Source organism: Amblyomma americanum, chromosome 1 (genome assembly GCF_052857255.1).
Source record: "Amblyomma americanum isolate KBUSLIRL-KWMA chromosome 1, ASM5285725v1, whole genome shotgun sequence".
NCBI lineage: Eukaryota > Metazoa > Arthropoda > Arachnida > Ixodida > Ixodidae > Amblyomma > Amblyomma americanum.
The window spans coordinates 427,289,048-427,309,618 of record NC_135497.1 but is presented as its reverse complement, the minus strand read 5'-3'; the positions used below and the strand labels follow the sequence as shown (position 1 = coordinate 427,309,618).

General features: G+C 42.7%; 1 protein-coding gene across 6 annotated transcripts in view; it reads right to left on the bottom strand.

Moving 5' to 3' along the window:
- The window catches only part of LOC144115869 (serine/threonine-protein phosphatase 2B catalytic subunit 2-like), a 100,330-nt gene that overhangs the window by 69,946 nt on the left and 9,813 nt on the right, over window positions 1-20,571 (bottom strand). For all 6 annotated transcript variants that reach the window (XM_077650455.1, XM_077650456.1, XM_077650457.1 and 3 more), the window contains exons 2-4: window positions 17,081-17,284; window positions 5,645-5,769; window positions 990-1,247 (exon numbers count right to left, since the gene is read on the bottom strand). In XM_077650455.1, coding sequence (XP_077506581.1) covers window positions 990-1,247; window positions 5,645-5,769; window positions 17,081-17,284 — 587 coding nt within the window. The remainder of the gene's footprint in view (window positions 1-989; window positions 1,248-5,644; window positions 5,770-17,080; window positions 17,285-20,571) is intronic.

Genomic DNA, 20,571 nt, shown 5'->3' with positions numbered 1-20,571 from the left:
AAGACGTAACACCAATATTACCAGGGCTGCTAGTACAATATAAAATCAAACCTACCTACACTGGGCTCAGGCACAGCTAACAGTTGAGTGCCAGGAAAAAGCCTGCTGAACCATACCACTACGTTTCTGGGCAATAGCACAGTGTCACACTCAAACAGCCATGGGCATGAAACCAGTCTCGGACAAACATGTATACGACTACAAGTCAAACAATGCTGCAAAGAGCATTTACCACATAAATGTTCGCACCCTTGCCTGCATGAATGAAACCACAAGCCTGCAGTGTCTTTAAATTACCAGAGACTAACTGCATGGGAAAAAACCGCAAAGGCAACAAAACGCAGTGGCAGAAAGAGAAGCACAATCTGCCCGTTCTACCACCACATCTTTTCAGTAAAGATCCAGCGAAGTAGGTACCACCACTGCAAGTAAAGTACCATGGTCACGTGACCATTCCGAAGAGACAGAGCCCATTTTCAGTGTAAGTTAATGCAACGCACCAAGTTCTTCACCTCAACATGTTGTGGCTGTGCATGTCAGAGCCCTACAGGCTTAACATCAATGTAAGATATGCTGCACTTTTTGTACTTGTGCATGCCCATCAGAATGCAAGAGCATGTAGGAGAAGCCCCTCACACGTCATACACTATCTTTCACAGTCAGTCCCACTCACAGCCCTTCTACTGAAGCAGCGAAGACCATGCTGAGCTTGTGTTTTATAATTGAGGCAAGTGCCCCACTCTATCAGGTAAACACGACAATCACACCCGTGTTTTCAATACAAATTTCAAGTTATACATGCACTCGTTGTGTCCTTTGGCAACTACCAGTGGCATAGATTCCATCACTCATAGATGCTCGATGTATAGACACACAGCAGCGCAAACCTTTAAACGCACCCAAACTCCCTTCACTGAATGAATGAAGCTAGAGGACACCTGGTCAGCGCAAAGAATGTGGACCACTGATCAAATCATGACAGCACGCACCTTCTTAATGTCGTCGAGGTTGTGGATCTCTGGGGAGAGCCCCCCGTGGACGCAGAGAAACTGCTGGTTCATGAGGGCAGCCAGGGGCAAGCAGTCAAAGGCTTCCATGCAGGCATCGTACACACGCTCTGAATACTTTATCTTGCACTCAGTCTTGAAAGTGAAGTACTCCGTTAAGTGCCTACACTCGTGATTGCCACGTAGCAGGAAAAGTGTGTTGGAGTAGCAGATCTTTAGAGCCCAGAGGTATAATACACACTGCACAGGGGAAGAAAGATAAAAACCAAGAAAAATTACCAGCAATTCTACAAAAAGAAAATAACGGCAACATCGAGACTTGCGCACAAAAGCAACGTATGAGTTGAACCCAGGCCAGCAAGTCTAAAGTCCCGAAGCATCAACCTGGCCATGACAAATGCCATATGCAAAGGAGTAGTTGGTCATCTTACACTAGTAAGTCACTAAACCTTCGGAAAAGGTCTCCCCGTTTCTCTGGTGACGATCCCCTCAGTTGCCGTCCCTTCACCACCTGAACTGCACTAGACTTGCATGCATTTTTGACGAAGTTTTACATTATAAATTTCGGCTATATCGAACTACTGTAGGATTTCAACCTGTTCCCTATAATGAGCTATGACTGTAATAGGAAAACTAATTCTACTTTACCCATGTGATGGACACTTGCGTAATGAACACACCTACTATTCTAGCCGCCAAATTGTGCACTTATTTCCCCCTCACATAATAAATGCACCCCTGCATTTGTCCTGCAAGGATTCATGCTGAAATTGACCAGCAAGGCGGGGTTTTGGTGTGAATGAGGTATGCATGCACACACGTTACAGCATATTAAGCAAGGATCATGAGTGTCAAAACCTGATGCTTTCGACGAAGCATCACGAAAATGGGCAGCAGAGCTCCATCACTGTTTCATACCTGCCCACCTCAAGGCTTTCAAATTCGCAAAACCCTGGTGACCAGGGGGGGGTGTAGCCAAGCCAGCACACATTTTTTTCTTAAACGTCGCGTTTCGTCGCCAGTCCACGACGCGACAGCGCTAAAGCTTCTTCACACGTGGCGTCGCACGTGAGGGAACACACAAACTGCGAACAGCACGTGACGAGCGCGGAATTTCAGCACACTGGAAGAACGCAAGTATCACGCGGACTGAATTGAGGGCCGTTCGCAGCTGTTTCAGTCTTCCCGCAGCGGCCATTAAGATGCTTTCGACAAACAAGTAAGCATACAAAAATGTCCGCGACAATGCAATTGTCGTTCTAAATGACGCATAGCTCGGCTGACTGATAAGCGGAGCCGATAGCTGCCGACGCTTAGGGCTGGCGGCGAAGCTCCAAAAACGAAACTACGCGGCCAGACTATCAGCCTACCGGCGGGGGCCTGCTGATCCTGAACACACCTGCAGTTGTGCGCATGTCAGAGGGGTGCCAATAAGAAATGTAACATGCAGTTCAGGCCTGGGGACAAATGTTTGGGTGATCGGTTAGTCGTGCATGTCATCACAGCATGACATGGCACCACTTTTTGGGAGCCTGTCAGTATTGACCGATGCCAGCCCCTGGGCGTCCGAATAAACGAGCCCCCGTCGCCACAGTCTTAGAGACGTTTGGCAGGACTGTGACGGCAGATTATCTGAATTAACGGAGGTTGAGGAGTAGGGATAAATGGTTATTTAATTCGAATTGATGAAGTTTTACTCTACAGTATTCCAGGTGCTCATTTCACAGATGGTATACATATCCCTCTCTCGTGGCAGCGGAAGGTTACCACCGGCAACAGAGTTTTTTTTTTTTTACAGAATTTTAAACGTTTATCGCAAATAAATTTTAGATTCCGTAATATTTCAGGCAAGATTCGTAAAATCGTAATACGGGTCGAATTTTGCACATTTTACTAAGAATCGCAAGAGTTGGCAGGTATGCTGTTTAGCTATGAGCTAGAAATTTGCACTAGAAAGGACAACAGCATGTTAATAACACTCTCCTGGTACACAAAAGTGAGACTGAGGCATACTCCCACCAATGGCCTACTTGTTCACAGCGACTTGCCACCCACAAGCATGACAGGTGGCAGAAGACTGGTGGTGCGCAGTTTGCTCGGCGCCGCTAGGGCTTAGCGTGCTTTGCATCGCAGCCACAGTGCAAGGTACTTTGGAATTGGGTAAACCTCATCACGTAAAATCTAATTTTGCAGCCAGTTTAAATGATGAAAGCAATAATGCCCCATTAAAGTAAAGGCGCAACTGATTTGCATGTCTGAAAGCAGCAAAGCCAGTGAAAGGCAACCAGGCGAGAGCCACCTTCTAACGACAGCCGTGGAATGTCGCTCTGAACCGTCGGCTAACAGTCACTGTGGTCAGCTGTACGTAGTAGCACACTGGCATGCACACATCCCTGCCTTAATTCTGATTAGGAATAACCTGGGGTGACATGAAGTCTGCCAATATAGTCTTTTACTAAGATGTTTTCTTCTGAATATTGTATTGTACTGTATTGGGTTTTATGGCGCATAAGCAACTTAGGCTGTCATGCGCCAAACACATGGTATAATTTATTTCAAAAATTGGGTGTCCTCAGCGAAAGTCCTTGTCCAGACAAGGACACTGAGGAGCCCATCAAATCGAATGCAGACATCAGCCGTCTTCTCAGGACTGAGAAAAAGGATGAGGTGCGTCATAAAATGCGCGAAAGCACGGGGTAAAAAATTTTTAGAGTTAATAGTTCTGCGATATTTGATATCATATTTTGTTTAAGATGGCCGCGTCTTTCAGAAAATTAAAAACAGATGAAGTTCTTACAAGTGGATTATCTCCTAAAAGTAAATTGGGGTGGAAGGGAATGCATTCATCGTAAAAAACAATAAAATATTTTTTCTTAGCCGTTCAAGTTGTGAGCACGAGAATAAAATGTGATTAACTGTCAGCTCATCTCCACATTTCTCACATAAGGGTTTGTCTTGTTTTGTCAGTAGAACGCTGTGTGTTAGGTGTGTGTGTCCGATGCGCAGGCGGCATAAAATTATTTCTATAAAACGTTCCTGATGCCTGCATGATCTCCATTCTCCCAGAATAGGTTTTACTAAATGTAGTTTGTTATTTTCTTCACTATTCCATGTACACTGCCATTTTTCTGTAAGTTTATTTTTTACTAACTTCATGCAATCTGCATAGGGTATATTTACAGTCTGGACTTCCTTATGGCGAGCTTGAGCAGCGCACGTGTCAGCTCTCTCATTGCCACGAATTCCGAGATCGCTTGGTATCCAACAGAGCTTAATTTCATGTCCTTGTGTTTCAGCAGTTATTATGTCATGTATTATATTTCCCATTAAAGGTTCCCTTACGTTTCTGCTTTTCAGTGCTGTGATTGCACTCAGCGAGTCCGTGTAGATAATGCTGTTTTGAATGTTCTTTTCGACTATTTTTGATACAGCCACCGAAATGGCATAACATTCAGCTGAGAAAATTGACGCGCACTGAGGTAACTGAACTACCTTTTCCCATTTGTCTTGCACCACAGCACTTCCGACGTAAAGTGATGTTTTAGAACCGTCTGTATAAAATGCTGTGTGTTCTTTGTACTTTTCCTCTAGTGCCAAAAATTCTTGTATGTATTCACGTGAAGTTTGCTTTTTTCTCAAATTGTGTCATTGTGTAGTCCCCTACAGCGGGAAAGGTGTACCAAGGTGGCAGTGGTTCGGGTCTCTGGGTGACATCAGGTAATGTGTCCAGAATACCCAATTCCTGGAAAATTTCTTCAAAACAGAGGATAAGGGGTCTCGTCGCATTCGGTTTGTTACTAAAAAGCTGCTTAGACGGGCACTTCGTAACTATGGAGTGTTGTAAGAGGTGGAACATGTACAATTGCATGCCATGTAATGCAGACTTTTGATGCATTACCTCTAAAAAAGAGTTTGCCAGGACTGTACTAATTATGAGTCACATGAAGGAGTGTCGTATAATCCAGGTTCCACTCGAAAGCTCCTTCATATGCTTTTAGAAAGCTCACTGGTTTCCTCATAAATTTATGCAATCCCTTTGTATTCAGATAATAAAATTGGAGGTTTTGTCAGGGAATTGGAGGTGACCAGGAAATGAAACTTAATGGAAACAATGAACCCTTAAGGAACCCAATGTGCAGTGAAACCTTCCGAAAAGGGCATTGAGAAACTGAAGAATACAATCATATTCAGATCAGATATGCTACTTGCCCATTTATAGTGGAAAATTCAAGCGCTACAAGAACGACACATAGGGGGAGTGCTTGTAGTGCTTGAATTTTCCATTATGAATGTGTACCAACTCGCTCAATTTTCAGCCTTGTTACTTGTCCATTTGTCAGCTATAGTACTTACACAACAGCAATTATTTGCAGAAATAGTCAGGGAACCAATTTCAGTGCATTTTATTTTCTACGCTTGCATTCTGCATCAATGTTTTAGCCATGGTGTAAGCTGCCCTTGCAACATTAAAATCAAATCATCATGCACCAACGCAACAGAACCTATCAGAAGGCCCCCACATTTGTAGCCACAGGCAGCAATACCATTGCACAGCGGTAGTGGTAAGGCACTTTATTTTCCTTGCATATGTGCCCAGAATGAGTGATGCAGTAGTACAAAGGCTAGCAGCTACTTGCCTCAATGCTGAAGTACCCCCGATCCACATAGTCCCCGAGGAAGAGGTACTTGGTGGTGGCAGGTGGTCCACCCACCTCGAACAGTTTCATCAGGTCGTAGAACTGGCCATGGATGTCGCCACACACTGTCAACATGCATAAACACGACACACAAAATCATAATCTAACAAGACACCAGTTCATGGTTCTTTTTGCCCTGCCAGTCTAAAGTTGTCCTACCTACAGAACTCTGAAATGACCACGAACACCCAGAGAACCACATGACACATATCTATCTCACACAAGCTTCCCCATTTTCAGCTGAAATCAATTTGAAGATAAGACAGAAGTCTCTCTTCAATGAACAACATGGTCATGCTGGCACATATACTTCCCTACATATTGCTTTCATTTCTGAAATGCAGACAATAACTATACTACAAGAAGCCCACAATAGGGACTTTCTTGCAGCTAAACCTTTCCAGAAAGTATATATATAAATCCACCTCATGGAGCTACACACCAAAAGCCAAACCACAAATGTTTTTAAAAAGAGGACAAGAGTAAAAAAAACTTACAGGGAAGCAAACACAGGACACACTTATCCAGGTTTAAAAAACGAAATGAATTTTTTACATATACTGCTTTGATAAGCAAGCTTTTTATCACTTGATGCATTGGATGGCCACACTGCATGCAAATTCCTTTTCCTAGACAAGCAAAAAGCCTCAAATATATCACATGAGAATTACCATATATGCAGAAGATTACACTGCACTGTACTGCACAGTTTCTTGCAGATCACAGCTGTTATAGTAGTAACTGGAGACTTGACCCAGATGACACAACCATTTTTATGTTTAGATGAAGTCTACAAGCCTTGGTTTCAGGTGTGAGATCAACCAAATGTTATCGGATGACGACAAAAAAAAAATAGAATTCATAGGTGATCTCTTCCTTTGTAATTGTACTGCACCACTGTTGAAGACTTTTTTGCAACAAGTTCTTCCTCAAAATCGAAAACTTTTATATCTAGCTTCAGGTACCTTCTGATCAAAAATCCAAGATACCATACTGTCCTGGAATACGGCAGAATGTGACAAAGCACCCTGCAATGCTAACCATGTGAAGTAAGCACCAATACCACGGACTACAAGTTAACAATTAGAATTCCTGTTCCAATAGGGCAGCCTAGTTGGTGCACGATGTTAAGCGACAGAAACAGCACTTGTCCATATTTAAAGCATCATTTCTGTCACTTCACATAACAGAATTCCTGTTCATGTTTAAGAAAGTCTTGTAGGGCAGCTTCTGCACCTCCTTAGTAAAAGCCTCTGGAACTAAGAATAATATTGCTTATACCCCTAGCAAGTGTTAAGTGCACTTATGGGGAGTGTCACTCACTACAAAAGCTGGCAAAGCCAAAGACCGCAAGTGAGTGCCACTGGCAGAAGAGTGCATTCCAAGTCGAGTGCGCCCACGGAACACACTTCGTTGGCCGAGTGTGTAGCCTTGCCAGCAGACTCAAGAGGCAGAAAATGTCATGAATAAAAAAAAAAGCACTCACAAGTTTATTTTACCTTTTCAAACACTGTTTCTAAAAGATCATTGTTATAGCAACAAACAAAACCAACGCAACAAAGGAATGAGATCAAATGCAACTCCTCTACACGTCACCATGTCAGAATTCTGGACAGGCTAGGAACTCATCTTGGCTCGGCCCGGCTTTTCTTTTATTTTTTGTTAATTATTTAAGTTTGCTTTACCTGTGTTACAAAGTCAATCAATTTTCAGAAGGTCTTGCTTGTCCATCTACTTTTGCTGGTTGTCAGCCACCATTTTTGTTGCTTTGAATGACACTCTACTTCCCCGTTCAGCACCGGGTAGTCTGAAGCATCACCTGGGGTGCTGCAGTGAACTCCCAATGTGTGTGTTGAACTTGCACATTTGAGAGGGGTGTAATGAACTCCAGTAGTGCACTACCTTTTGTACAGAAGAATTGGACATGCAATGTGGGAACATAAAAATGGAAGTAACACTGCTGAAGTACATTATATACAAACACAACAACCCCTTTTGCAGAAGAATGTAGATGTCAATGTGATAATGTCCTTCAAAATACCACAAGTGATTATGAGGCACAAGTTAGTCACTGTACAAATTATGCAAATTTGAAAATGTTAACTGCCTTCAAAGAGTCTTCAAGCATTTCTCAAATGAATGGTTTCACAATCTTCTGCCAGCATTACATACATAGGTTTTTTTTTTTTACTCTGAAACTGAATAAAGTACATTTACAGGCTAAGCCCTTATGGCTCGTAAATGGCAGCCAGGTCTCAGCTGAGATTAGACTAGTACCAGAGCCCTACATTTTTATGGGTAAAGCCCAACTGAACCTGACTTCAAACACCAAGCAGATTTCAAATGTATCCCTTTAACCCAAATTCTACCTGAAAAGTTGCGAAGAAAGTGTACTTGGCCACGTTAAAAAGCTAAAGGCACTGCACGGACACCAGTGAGTATGTCGAACCTAATCTAGAATGATGTTTCCTATTACCATTTGTTGCTGCTTTTAAACCTCTTTTCCCACTTCTTATCCAAAGCATGGCTTCAACTCGGGATAAGACTGAGCAGTAGGCATTAGGAGCGAGTGACCAGAATGCAAGTAATAGCCTGGCATCTTATTTGCATCATTGTATGAAGTGTTACCCATACTAATGATGCCCTGTTCAGATGCTGTTGTTTGCTTCAAATGGCCACTGCAATGTTTGATGTTTCCGCAGTATTTGCAGATGTTTGTGCATAGGCCAATAATGTATCTCATGCAACAGTTATAACAAATAAGAACACATCTCATTTGGCAAACAGGTTTTTGGCAGAAAGTAGCTGCTACTTATTACTTATAAAAATAAGCTAAAGTAGAACATTTAGGCACCATATCACAATGACCACTACCAGTAAATTGTTACCATTGTCAAAGATAACCTGAAAAATCCATACTATGAAATTGTTCCTTCCAAAGCCGAATTTTCCTCCAAAAAAATTCAGCAAAAAAAGATGAAAATGAAAGATCCTCATATGGCCACAGTAATGGTAATCATGACTCAATGATAACAAGCAAATAAGGTGCGGACCGAAGGTGTTTGCTAGAAATAATCCATCGTACATTAGCGCTAGGAGTCCCTGTTTAGTTTCATTTAAGACACAGAAGAGCTGAAGCAGCATAGCCATCTAACCACTCGTATAATTTCAACAGGAATATCATTTACATGCTCACTTGTAAAACAGCCTAACAATACAGACAACAAACTACACTCAATGGTAGTACACCATATCCGCGGACTAGTAATATTCATGGTTGACTGAAGTAAATGGCACAGCCTCATAATACTAAGCTCCAGTGTAATATACAACAAATGAAGCCACATACACTCAGGCCTTGCAGGTCTCTTTTCAAAGTCAATTTTCATCCCCGAGGCAAAAAATATGACCACTGCAAGCACTCATCATGTACCTCAAACTGCAAGTGCAGAGCAGCAAGCCATGTTGCAAAAGCCCACAGCACAATCTACATTTCCTATTTCCACTAAGACTATACCAAAGCTTACTGAAAGCCAAAAAGGATTACTTGAATGCCGCTGACATTTTTATGAGCAGTTCGCACATGTTGGGCCTGTCGGCAGAAGGTATGACAGCCGCCACCGCAAAAGGAATGTATCTTGCCTGGCCAATTAAAAAGCAAAAAACGAGATTAAAGCAAGTGTCAATTGCCTTAAAAAGAACAGATTTCACCATGCCATTTAACAAAATCCGAGCTAAGGTGAGCCCACCTTTCGGGCAAAATGCGAAAGGCAGGCATTGGAAGTATTGTATAGATGCCATGATACCCAGCAATAGTATGGCTATTGTCAAGCAGATGGAATGCAGAAGAAAAACCACTCCCATAATTACAAAGTACCTGATCAGCATCCCTAATTTTTCTAAGGATTTTTTTTACTAATTCCAGTGAATACAGAAAATGCCTAATAATAATTGAGGGCAACACAATAAACTGGTTATTGAACTTTTTTCCTTTTCCTGCATTCAGGAATACTGTTTGCTGCAGTTTTTTGCTGGTGCACACCAAGGAATGTAACAATTTGTGAAAACGGCCAACTACCAGAGCCAACCACAAAACTTTTGGGCGCAATTTGTATTCTGGGTACTGCTGTTCCCAGAATAATACAGACCACACTTGCTAAATTTCTGTACAAGCAGCATTTACTAGATAAGTATCGAACACCCCTCAATTTTCACTACTCAATGCATGAGAGCAGTTTGATTGCCAAAGTGTACTCTATTATTCTGGCAACAGTTATCAATGCTGGGCTCATTTCCATTTGCTATTGGGCTCAATTCCATTTGCTCCAAAGTTTTAGCAAAAAATAGGAGCAGCTTGTTGAACAAAACAGGCACTAAACATCCATTCCCAATATTCCTGACTGTCCTTCAAAGAAGTGTTTTGAGAGCATTGTAGCACATAGCCAACTCATAATAGCATCACAGCTTTCACAACACAAGCAAGCTTCTATGCTGTAGAAGGTCATGCACACAAGCTGTGTGAACATCTAACCAAGCTTTTCCCTTTATCTTAGATGCACTTTTTGGCCACCGTGCCTAGGCCACGTTTTGTTAGCTGATAATGACAGCAAGATGGCAGCAGCACTCACAGGCACTAAAAGAGAGCGCACTCAAATTATTTGGTTTATTCATCTAGTCATTTAGCCTCTGGCCATATAAGCTGCCCCTCTGACAACTTCAATACCAAGCACCTTTAATGGCACAAAAAATCATGCCTCGCAGAACAGACTGCAGTTCCCTATAACTAGCGTTTGGATTTTTTGGCTACTTTCGTTCTTTTTTTTTTCGGGGGAATATTATTTTCGACGACTGAAGAACCGACTTTTTTCGGTAACTAATGTAGCAATTCTGTGTGGTCAAAAGTCATTTAAAGTCTATCTCGGTATTTTTGTTATACTGAACTATTTACCAGTAATTAGCATGCAAATGGTAATACATAGAACTGTGCTTGAAAAAATTGCTAACCTCATTAAAAAAGCAACTCAAGTTAAATGAGATAGCTGGCAGAAAAAAAATGGAAGTGGAAGTTTACTTCTAAGAACTAGGTTATCATTGGCTTATCACATAGTTGTCACACTTCATTGAGCGCGAGGGTGGGGCATCACGTGGTGTGTGTGTGTTGATGGCAGTGATGCAACTGCCACTCAGTCATCGCGATAGCCAAAACATACTTTTTCGTGACACCCCTTGCGGTTTCGTGTGAATGTCCTACATGCATTTGATTAATCTAATTAACCAACCAACTGCTCTAAGCAGGTGATGATAGTGAAGAAACAGTGCTTAGCTAGAAGACGGTGAAGAGATGATGCTTCCTGGTCTGCAGAGGCATGTAAGCTAGCGGAGCAATAGCTCAAATCGCACAACAGCGCTGCTTATCCTACAATGCCATCGTCGCATCATGCCCCTGGCTTTCCTACTTAGTTAATTTTCAACTTTAAGTGAGTGTCTCGCATTCTGCAGCCACATAGCTATGCCTTGCAAGCCAAAAATACTAACCTTTTTTGGTTAAAACAGAATTTCGGAAACTGAATACAGCATACTTTTATATTTTTTTTTTTTGTTCAAACCGAAAAGTCCGACCCCTACATATAACGAACTTAGTAATAAATTTAACATTATGGTTGTCCATATAAGCAGAGCAGCACCTCCAACACCTAAATGATGCCTTAGGCACCATTTATTCCCTCCGACTAAGCTTTCAACGGCACAAAATGTAACAGCAACAATATGAATAAACCCACGACAAAAATTACGCCTGCAACTAGTGTTTGGGTGAGGTCTGAAATGGAATACCCAAAATGCACACACCATCGGCACTTCCCTTGAACCCTATGCCCCCACAGTGTAAGACTCCACAGGCAACAAGTTAAACTGATGCCCGGCAGACTGCTGTCGTGGTTGCAGATTTTGGGTGCCTCCACAGACTGCCAGGTCAGAAATAGGCTCTGGGCACCGCACGCTCATGGTGGCCCGATGCTTCTAGGCCATGCCAACGTGCCCCTTTATCAGACACGCTCATTTGGAAGCTCGCCAAGCCCTGTGCTGGGTGTCAACTGCTTCGCAAACAAACACCCACCCTGATGCACCCATGATGTTACTGCCCTAAAACAGCAAACATATTAAGCAAAACATTATGCCAGTGATAATGTACTTTAGAGGCAGTTGCTGACGATAACCTTGGCTTTTTTTTTTGTACCTCAAAACTCATGCAGCAATGGAAGATGCCACAATGCCCAGCCATAGCTGTCATGGACACACCATACAGATTGACTTTCAGACTATCAAATATTCACTGAAGGACAAGGCAGGTCCCAAGGGCAGACAATATAAATACATCCTGCTGATCTCCCTTCACATAACATGGGCACCTTTTCCAAGTTTTGCCTGACAGCATCCCAAGCCTTTAAATTAAAGCTACAAATCCGAAATTCTGCTTACTGCCAGTGAGTGCCAGACAGCTCTGAAAACAAACACATCCAGCCCGCAGTTTGCCTTCCTACTGGCAAAACAGCATATTTTTCGTCTGAAAGCTTTTGCATCGATTTTGAGCCAGCTAGCATCATTTACAAAAGCAAATCCAACATGACACCTGGTATCTGCCCATGTATAGAACAAACCGCTGTGACAGACAGCCTTACGTTTCACTGATGCACTTACAAAGGTATAAGATGCTTGCATAAAGCAGGAAATGGTTAAAAAAAAAATAAACCTCTGACCATTTCTACCACTCCCAATCTTAGGCTTTACGGGACTTTCCTTGCCTGCACCCTTAAAAAAAATCTCATGCTTGAGGTCTACGTACCTGCCACCCGACTACTGTCGAGGAAAAAAAAAACATTGTTTTCTGCATGCTTCATGCCAGTTCACTCACACTTCTGCATCGCTGTTAAAAGTATGGGTATGAAATAGGATACAAAAAGGTGAACGCAATAAATTTTCTCAACTGTGAACTGGACCTCAAACAACAAATATCGTATTGGGATGGGAAGCTGGGAAAGTTGGAAAATTGGTTACTGAGGAAAGTAAACAGCGCAGTAATTGTCTTGGCAGACACCTGAACCGTGCTAAAGAGAAGGAAGGCGACAGTGGAAGAAGAGAGAGAAAGAGGTGCCATAGTGGAAGGCTCCAGAATAATTCTGACCACCCGGGGATCTTCAATGTGCACTGACATCACACAGCACACGGGCACCTTTCGTATTCCGCCTCCATCGAAACGCAGCCGCTGCGACCAGGTTCAAATCCGGGAACTCCGGCTCGGTAGCCGAGCACCCAAACCACTGAGCCATTGAAGGCTGTTCATTTTTGAAGATTGTGCAGCTGTTCTCTGAAGTTGTTGCTGTGTAGTCCTGTAGCCATGTTAAATACTTTTTCAAACAATGAGCAGCATAGCAACTGCACCCCAGAATGAAAACAGCCATTGTTAAATTATAGACAAACAATTCAAGTGCCTAAGCTAATCTCGATGCTCTCTGACAGAAGTCATTTTTGCAATGGTTTGCAGCCCAGCTCGGCAGCAACCTATATGCCCCGAGAATAGTACTTTCCACATATTGTTCCCTAGGGCCTTCCTGCTTTCACGGCATGCTTAACTACTAACTGAAGAACAACAAGAAAGCAACAGCTTAAGAAACGCGCATAACTTGACAAAACGCATGCAGCAATTGACTCCAGGTCTTTCACAGACGCCTTACACAACTAGATAAGGTCATAATTAATGCAAATGAAGGAATAAGCAATTCACCAGCCATGGAGTGAACAAGTATTCAGTAATACTCACATCAAACTCAACAGAAACGCAACTTCAAGTGGCCGGCAAAGAAAATCCACCCTACCAGTAAGCTATAGCATGCCGTGATCCTTAGCTCTCACTTTCCAGTATGTGGTAAATAAGTTCCAAGAAACCTTATCGATCTGATTGCGGCAATTATTCATGTGGGGCAACTGCATGCATGCAATTAATATAAAAGTTGGGCTGGGTCCCCCCTTAACCCTTTCCAGTCAGGCGTACTTTCCTTAGTGACTAGTGCACCAGTCAGCATTCCTTAAGGCCTTCTTGCCCCTCGCAAAAAAAAAGGGGGGGGGGGGGGGGGGGGGGGGGTGCCACATCATGATTTTATTATAAACACTTATTTAAAGCATTTTTTTTTTCAGCTTTGCTACGGCCTCAGCGGAACTTCTTAAGAGTGTGGTACCTCTCGAAGCACTCTCCTGAATGGAGGCCAGGCTTCCTCTCGCATGTCTTGCAAAAAAAAAAATACATTTCCCTTTTATCATTCTGTCACTGCAAACAGCGCGCAACCCTTGTCGAAGGAGGCACCTAGCTGTCTTCGTCACTGAAGTCATCTTCAATTTCTACAAAGTCATTAGAGAACTTTCCATAACGCGCTCCTGCTGGAATGGAAGTCATGCTGCAATTTTCTAAAAGTATATGATCAAAAAACATTTTTGCATCAGTATGGTGCTGCTATCCACGGAAGGAAAGCCAAATAACCAATTTGCAGGCTACAATAACTTCAACCATATGGCACGCAGTTTTCCCTACAGAAATTGCAGGCAAAAAGCTGTGTCGGGCCGTTGCCAAGAATTGACTGGACGCACACTTTTCTTCTGCCGGACGAGGCCTGACAGATGACCAAAAAGGATTAACACCACACATCCACGTTTGGCTTCCACACACAAATACAGTACTGCTCTTTTCAATGAACCAGGGCCAATTTAGTCAAACATGAAAAATAAAGGAAACCTTGAGCAATATCAGTAATGTAATGTGCTTTGCAAACAAATAAGGGTAGAGTGCCTACAAGTGAAGCCCAAGACCTCCAGTGCTCAGAAGGGCAGTCAAGCAGCCTCACGAAAACAAGTATGGCTTGATCGAGCAAGGCTCACAATTGGTCATGATTAGCCTGAAAAAAATCCATAATTTCAGAGAAAGCTGCCTGATGAACAGGACATCAAAGCAAAAAGATGCATTAAGACAGAGAAAGTTTGTACAACTAGAGACTACGGAAACACAGGTTTGTCCCAGCAGACCTATTTGATCTCTCAACCCTGTATCTACCCCAGGTAAGCCAAACATGTTGACTGCACTGCTCAGAAGATGGGCAATTTTTGTTAAAGCATTAACCTTTAAGAGAAGCTCCAAGGCGCCCCCTAGTACATTCATTTTTGCACTGACACTGCCCATAACACACACCCCCTTAGCCACGCAACTGCAGGCATCCGAGTCAGTGATTCACTGGATGCGTCACGACCCCCGACTAGACAGGACGGCTCAAGAGCCCTAGGAGTGACAAGGGCAGCTCTGCGTGTATGCGCTCCTGCTTTGTTATCCACACAAGACACGCTCATCAATCATGGCGATGGCAGCCAGTAGTACTGCGAATATGAATCAGCCAAGACAGAGCTAAAACAAAAGTTCCAGGGCTTCAGGCTCGGGATGAAGGTGGGCTGCACTTGCTATTCACTCCTAATTGGAATGCCAAATGATTCAGAAGTTAACCACTGTTACAGGCACACCCCTCTCCCCCCTTAAGTAGCAATTCTGCCCACAGACAACAGTCACTGTTAGCAGGAGCACAGATCACTGCCTTTTTTTCCCAAGCCATCAACAAAAACAGACACAAAATGCACCACCAGAAAGCCACTCTACAATGGCTCAAAATTAAGCACATGACTAAGAGGTGTGCAAACGGTAACTTAAGAAAGAGCCCAAATTTTCAAGGGGCTCGATCGAATTCGAATCAAATACTCAAAGTATTTGGTTCGTACTCAATATGTGCCCCAAAGAAAGATAAGACTGATGTATGTTTTCTAAAGTGCAGCAGCATGTGACAGACATGACTTGAAAACATGTCTTTGTAAGCATTAGAGATGCACAAACTGCAATGTTTTAATTAAAAGCAAAATTAAAGGAAATAATTATTTCATATATTTTCAAAGTTAGTCAAACATTACACCAACATGTGACAGAGCTGATGGACTAAACTACACCAAGCTACACAGACAATGTGCTCCAGATGCTGCCTGCTTCGCTGCTACTTGATTTTTCTCACAGCCATTAGGATGAGAAGCAATCATAAGGGAAAGTAGAGTCTGCTCCTAAGTTGACACTGTGGTCTATTTGGTGAATTCGGCACATGCTGGGACTATGCAAAACCAAAACCACAAGAACAATGCTTTTCCTTTACTGAAAAAAATGTGAACAGGTTAGGACTATGATCACATTAACACAGTGCCAATATGCACTATGGTTGAAGGCCTGTAAGTTCTGCTATAAGAAGGCAGTGAAATTGCCACTAGGAGCAATTTAATTTCACACATACGCCTATATATATGGAAGGCGACTGCAACGGGAAGCGTGGTAGAGAGGAAATCTTTCTCTCTACGTTATAAAATTAGGAAAAGTATAAAGCAAATCACGTGTTGTTTTCAACATTCATGTCATCTTCTGAGCCTATAGCTTTCAATAAATCTTCTCAGCAAGTGTGCTGTCCACAACTCACACAATCTGTAATACAAATCTGAAACCACTCAATGTACTAGAAGTAAACGAATGGTGCAGTACAAGTTGAAGTTCTGTATCGAATGCAGCACTGGCCAACTATTATTCAATTGATTTCAATATTTCTATCACGTTTTCTTAGAGTATATGAACTGTTGACTGGTTTCCGGTAAGTGTTGAAATATTAAAACAATAAATAAGCTTGTTAAAGATAGTTTTCGCATCAATAAACATTTTGAAAATTAAATTAAGTAAAAAGACAGCTCCTAACACATGAGAAAACATGAAAAGACAACTAAAGCATCCAAAAATGACAAAACACCACAGTTTAAAAAGAGTCCACTTTGTGAGGGTGTAGTGTGGCATGCTTCTCAACGCATCAGTATTCTGTGAATTAGTATAAATGTGCAGGAGTGTGCAACACTCGTACACTTTCCAGTTACACTTTTGAAAGGACATGCACTGTTTGACACATACAATAATTTCAAATACTAACCTTTGGATAGGAAAGCATTCTGGCGTTTGTACATTTACATGGTGGTTTACTCTACCATGCATACCAAAACATCCCTGCACAGCAGTTCATTTCATTGCTGCCGTTCCAATAAAAAGCCACAAAAATGAGCCTCCACATTAAGCACTAGTTACGCCAAAAAAGAAAGCACGCAAACAAAAAGTGCTAAGAATATGAAGCTGTTCTTGTACCTTTGGATGTGGAAGAAGCTGCCAAACTACAACACTGTACCACTGACTGTCCACTAGTTGCTAACTGCTCGCAATGTCTCCACTGAGCAAGCAGGCATGAACAGAAATGGCAGCAGCCGCAGAGGCCATACCCGTAACGGGGGCTTCAATGTCGATCATGGTCTTCTCCTGGCGCAGAAGCGCAGCCCCTTCATTGATGATGCGCAAGGCGGCTGCTTCCTCAATGCGCCCCTCGAGCACAAAGTGTTGCTTCAGGGCCTCGATCCGTGGCTTGCCACTCTTTGCTTCAAACACCTCGCTCAGAGTCAGCTTGTGGCTCGGCGGAAACGGCACACCTGCAAGTGTCCAAACAGAAGCACTGGTCAGGGCTCGTGCTCAGCACCAAAGGTCTGCGCCCCATACGCACCAGGCTTACCAACCATTTTGCACCACTGCCCAATCCGAAATTTTATGAATTTTAATTTAAAGCTCAAAGGTTGCAGTGTGTTACAGATATGAGCAGTGGCTCCAGAGCCAGCTCCTAGTTCACGATTAAGTGGCAACAATGTATGCACTCCTTGAATTTCATTGTAAACCAAGTGCAAGCTCACTGCTTGATCTGAAGAAAACAGTTAAACGCCTACGTACTTTCCACTTCTGATCAGCACATGCACACCCTTTTCGGTCATTATTACATGCCCTGAAAGTGCTTACAACTGACAGCAGATAGTTGGTACACTAAATCCTGAGAAAAAAAACCATGCCCACCATCCCATGCAGGCCTAATGCAAGAACCTTCCATGATAAGAACATAAAGCAAATCCTTGCAACAGTAGAGCCACCTGGGACACGAAAGAAAATGGACCATTACAACGGTGCCCATCCAGGCTTGAGCCCCCAAATGTCTACTATAGCCTACTATATGTCTACTACAGTACACTATATTCGGTCAAGCACTTGTAAAGAGCCACCATAGAGCATGCAGAAATGCACATGTCAGTTTATCAATACCAAGCAATATACTATCACCGTTCATATTTTTTATCACTTCAAGATTCCACAAAAGATAATGTGCATTTTCCACAGGAAAGTTGTCACAGTAACTTGAACAATTGTTTTGCAGCAAATATTTACCTCTTTGAAATTTCTTTTTTAAAAGCACACATTTCTTGTGTCTTTTCATATAATAAAGCTCCTAGAAAAAGGCCTACTGCATAGATATGTACCATTCTAATTCAGTAGCTTTTCATCACTGTGAAGATCAAACTGGAGAAAAGATCAGCCTTTTATCTTCCCTGGTTTTTCCGAGAATGTGTCAAACGTAACAAATAATGATGACTTGAGATATATAGGGCAAAAGACAAAAAAAAATATTTACTTGAATTTTTTTGGCAGGAACAGCATGCACCAAAACTTATTAGTAGCCACTAGCCATGTAGTCAGTACCTAGTGTGAATTTTACGCTCCTTTACTTCTCAGTTTGCTACTGTAGCCTCAGATATGTTCTGCACATCACTCAGAGTTCTTTTGATGACGGTCCACCACACACAATCGTATCACGATGTAGCATCCCGGCAAAATGCCAAATGCCTTGGAATGTCATTAAGAATATCAAAGCCTGTTAACTATGACCATTCTGCAATCACTGAATTTGAGTGCTGTGTCTAAGAACAGAGAATGCCTTCCTTCGAATGCACTTCTTTGGCGTGTGCTTCCAAGCTACATGCTTAAATGACTTGCAGGCATTTTGGGTTCGTTTGTGGAGACACCTATTGAGAAGTTGCAGCCGTGCTAGTCGGTGGAAAACAGACTTGGCATGAAGAACAAACTGATCTGGACAAGTATTCACATACAAAAGGCTCATTCATCATTTGACTTTAGTCCGCAGTGCCGCAGTCTTTCGAACATAGCATGCAATAGGCATCACTATCTGTAGCAAATATGTGTAAATACGTGGCCCAAACAGCCTTGCGCATGTTTTCCAAGTCTCCCACCAAAAACAAAATAAACGTTTCAAAATAACCACACAACAGTGAAGAATTGGTTTTGGTTTACAGTGCTTAATGTCCCAAAGCGACTCAGGCTATGAGAGAAGCCGCAGTGCAGAGCTCCGGATAATTTCAACCACCCCGGGAACTTTAACATGCACTGACATTGCCAGTACACGGGCCTCCAGCATTTCACCACTGAAATGTGACCACCGTGGCTGGGATCGAACCCAGGTCTTTCAGGTCAGCAGCCGAGCACCATAACCACCGAGCCACCACGGCAGCCTACACGCAGCTTCAATGGCCACCGAGTAGACTACCGAGAGCACCATAGTAAAGAGCACTATCGAGATTTCAAGCGCTCTCAAGTGACAGCAGTGCACACCAGCAAACATGGAGTGGTCACAGCTACGTGTCGAGAAAATCTGAGTAAACAATTTCTGAAAAACTGCCGAACTTAAGAATATATCCTATTTTGCGAAAATAAAAAGTAGCCCAGCTACAAAACCACTCTAGCAAGCAGAATATCAATTTTTTATCAAGGTTAGCGCAAACATAATGGGACAAAAGAAAGCAACATTTTATACAACACTGGCACTTTCTTTTGTCCCATTGTCTCTGCGCTAACCTTGTTGAAGATCCAACTAGCCCATTTAAGTGCCTTGAAGAATATCAATGCCGCCAGTTACACAAAAACATCAGCCAACTGATCACTGAAGAGTGCACGAGGGCTACTACAGCATCTCTAAACTGAGGTTAAGCAGCTACCACATGACTGACTATATTCACTTGAAATAACTTGCAACATCACACTTATTCAAAAAACTTACAAGGTCTCATTGGGCCAGCAAAAGCATGTCACCGACCATCATCTAAAAGTGAGCTGTTCTCACATATTCGCAGCTTCCACAGTAGTGAAGACAAGTTGTGACAGTCACTCCACCACCTCGGCAGGCAGCTAGCTAAAAGTATTGCCATAAATGAAAGCGCTATCCAAAATTTACTGCACTTCAAGCAAAATGCAATCCCTAGGCCATCAACATGTATCATTCCATAACATACATAGTCTAGGGTGTAAGATGAAAGCAGAAACCTGAAGTATTCTAATTTTATCGAGAACAAAGGGAGACTAAAAACAACATAACCATCACTAACTTAAGCAGAACTGTTGCACCTCACTAACACCTAGCTAGCTCAGAAGCATGGATGCTTCCACCATTCAAATTTCTTCCCCATGCCAAGTTACATCTGCGAGTGAGCTCCAACCTTACGAGCAGCAGATTTTGGCTAAGCAAAACGTTTCCTCAATACTTTTGAGCTTTTGAATATTTTTCCCATGCTAAGCTGGAGGCTTAGTGCAAGCAAGACAGTGTGAAAGCACTTCTAGGCGCACTGCCCGGGTTTCAGTGGTGTGTGTCTGCATATGCGTGTAGAGCTGAGTAGCAAGTGTATCTGGCTCACTAGGTCAGTGGACACCTCAATCGTGCTGTGAGTAGGTGGTAGCATTCACCTACAAATTCAGGCAGTTGTACACTTCTCCTTTTGGCAAAACCAGCGGAATGTTTAGAGTCAGTTGATTTTAAGGAAAGGAAAGGCGCATATGTGGCTCCCTGGGTCAATGGACATCTGAATCACACTTTGAGGTATGCGGCAGT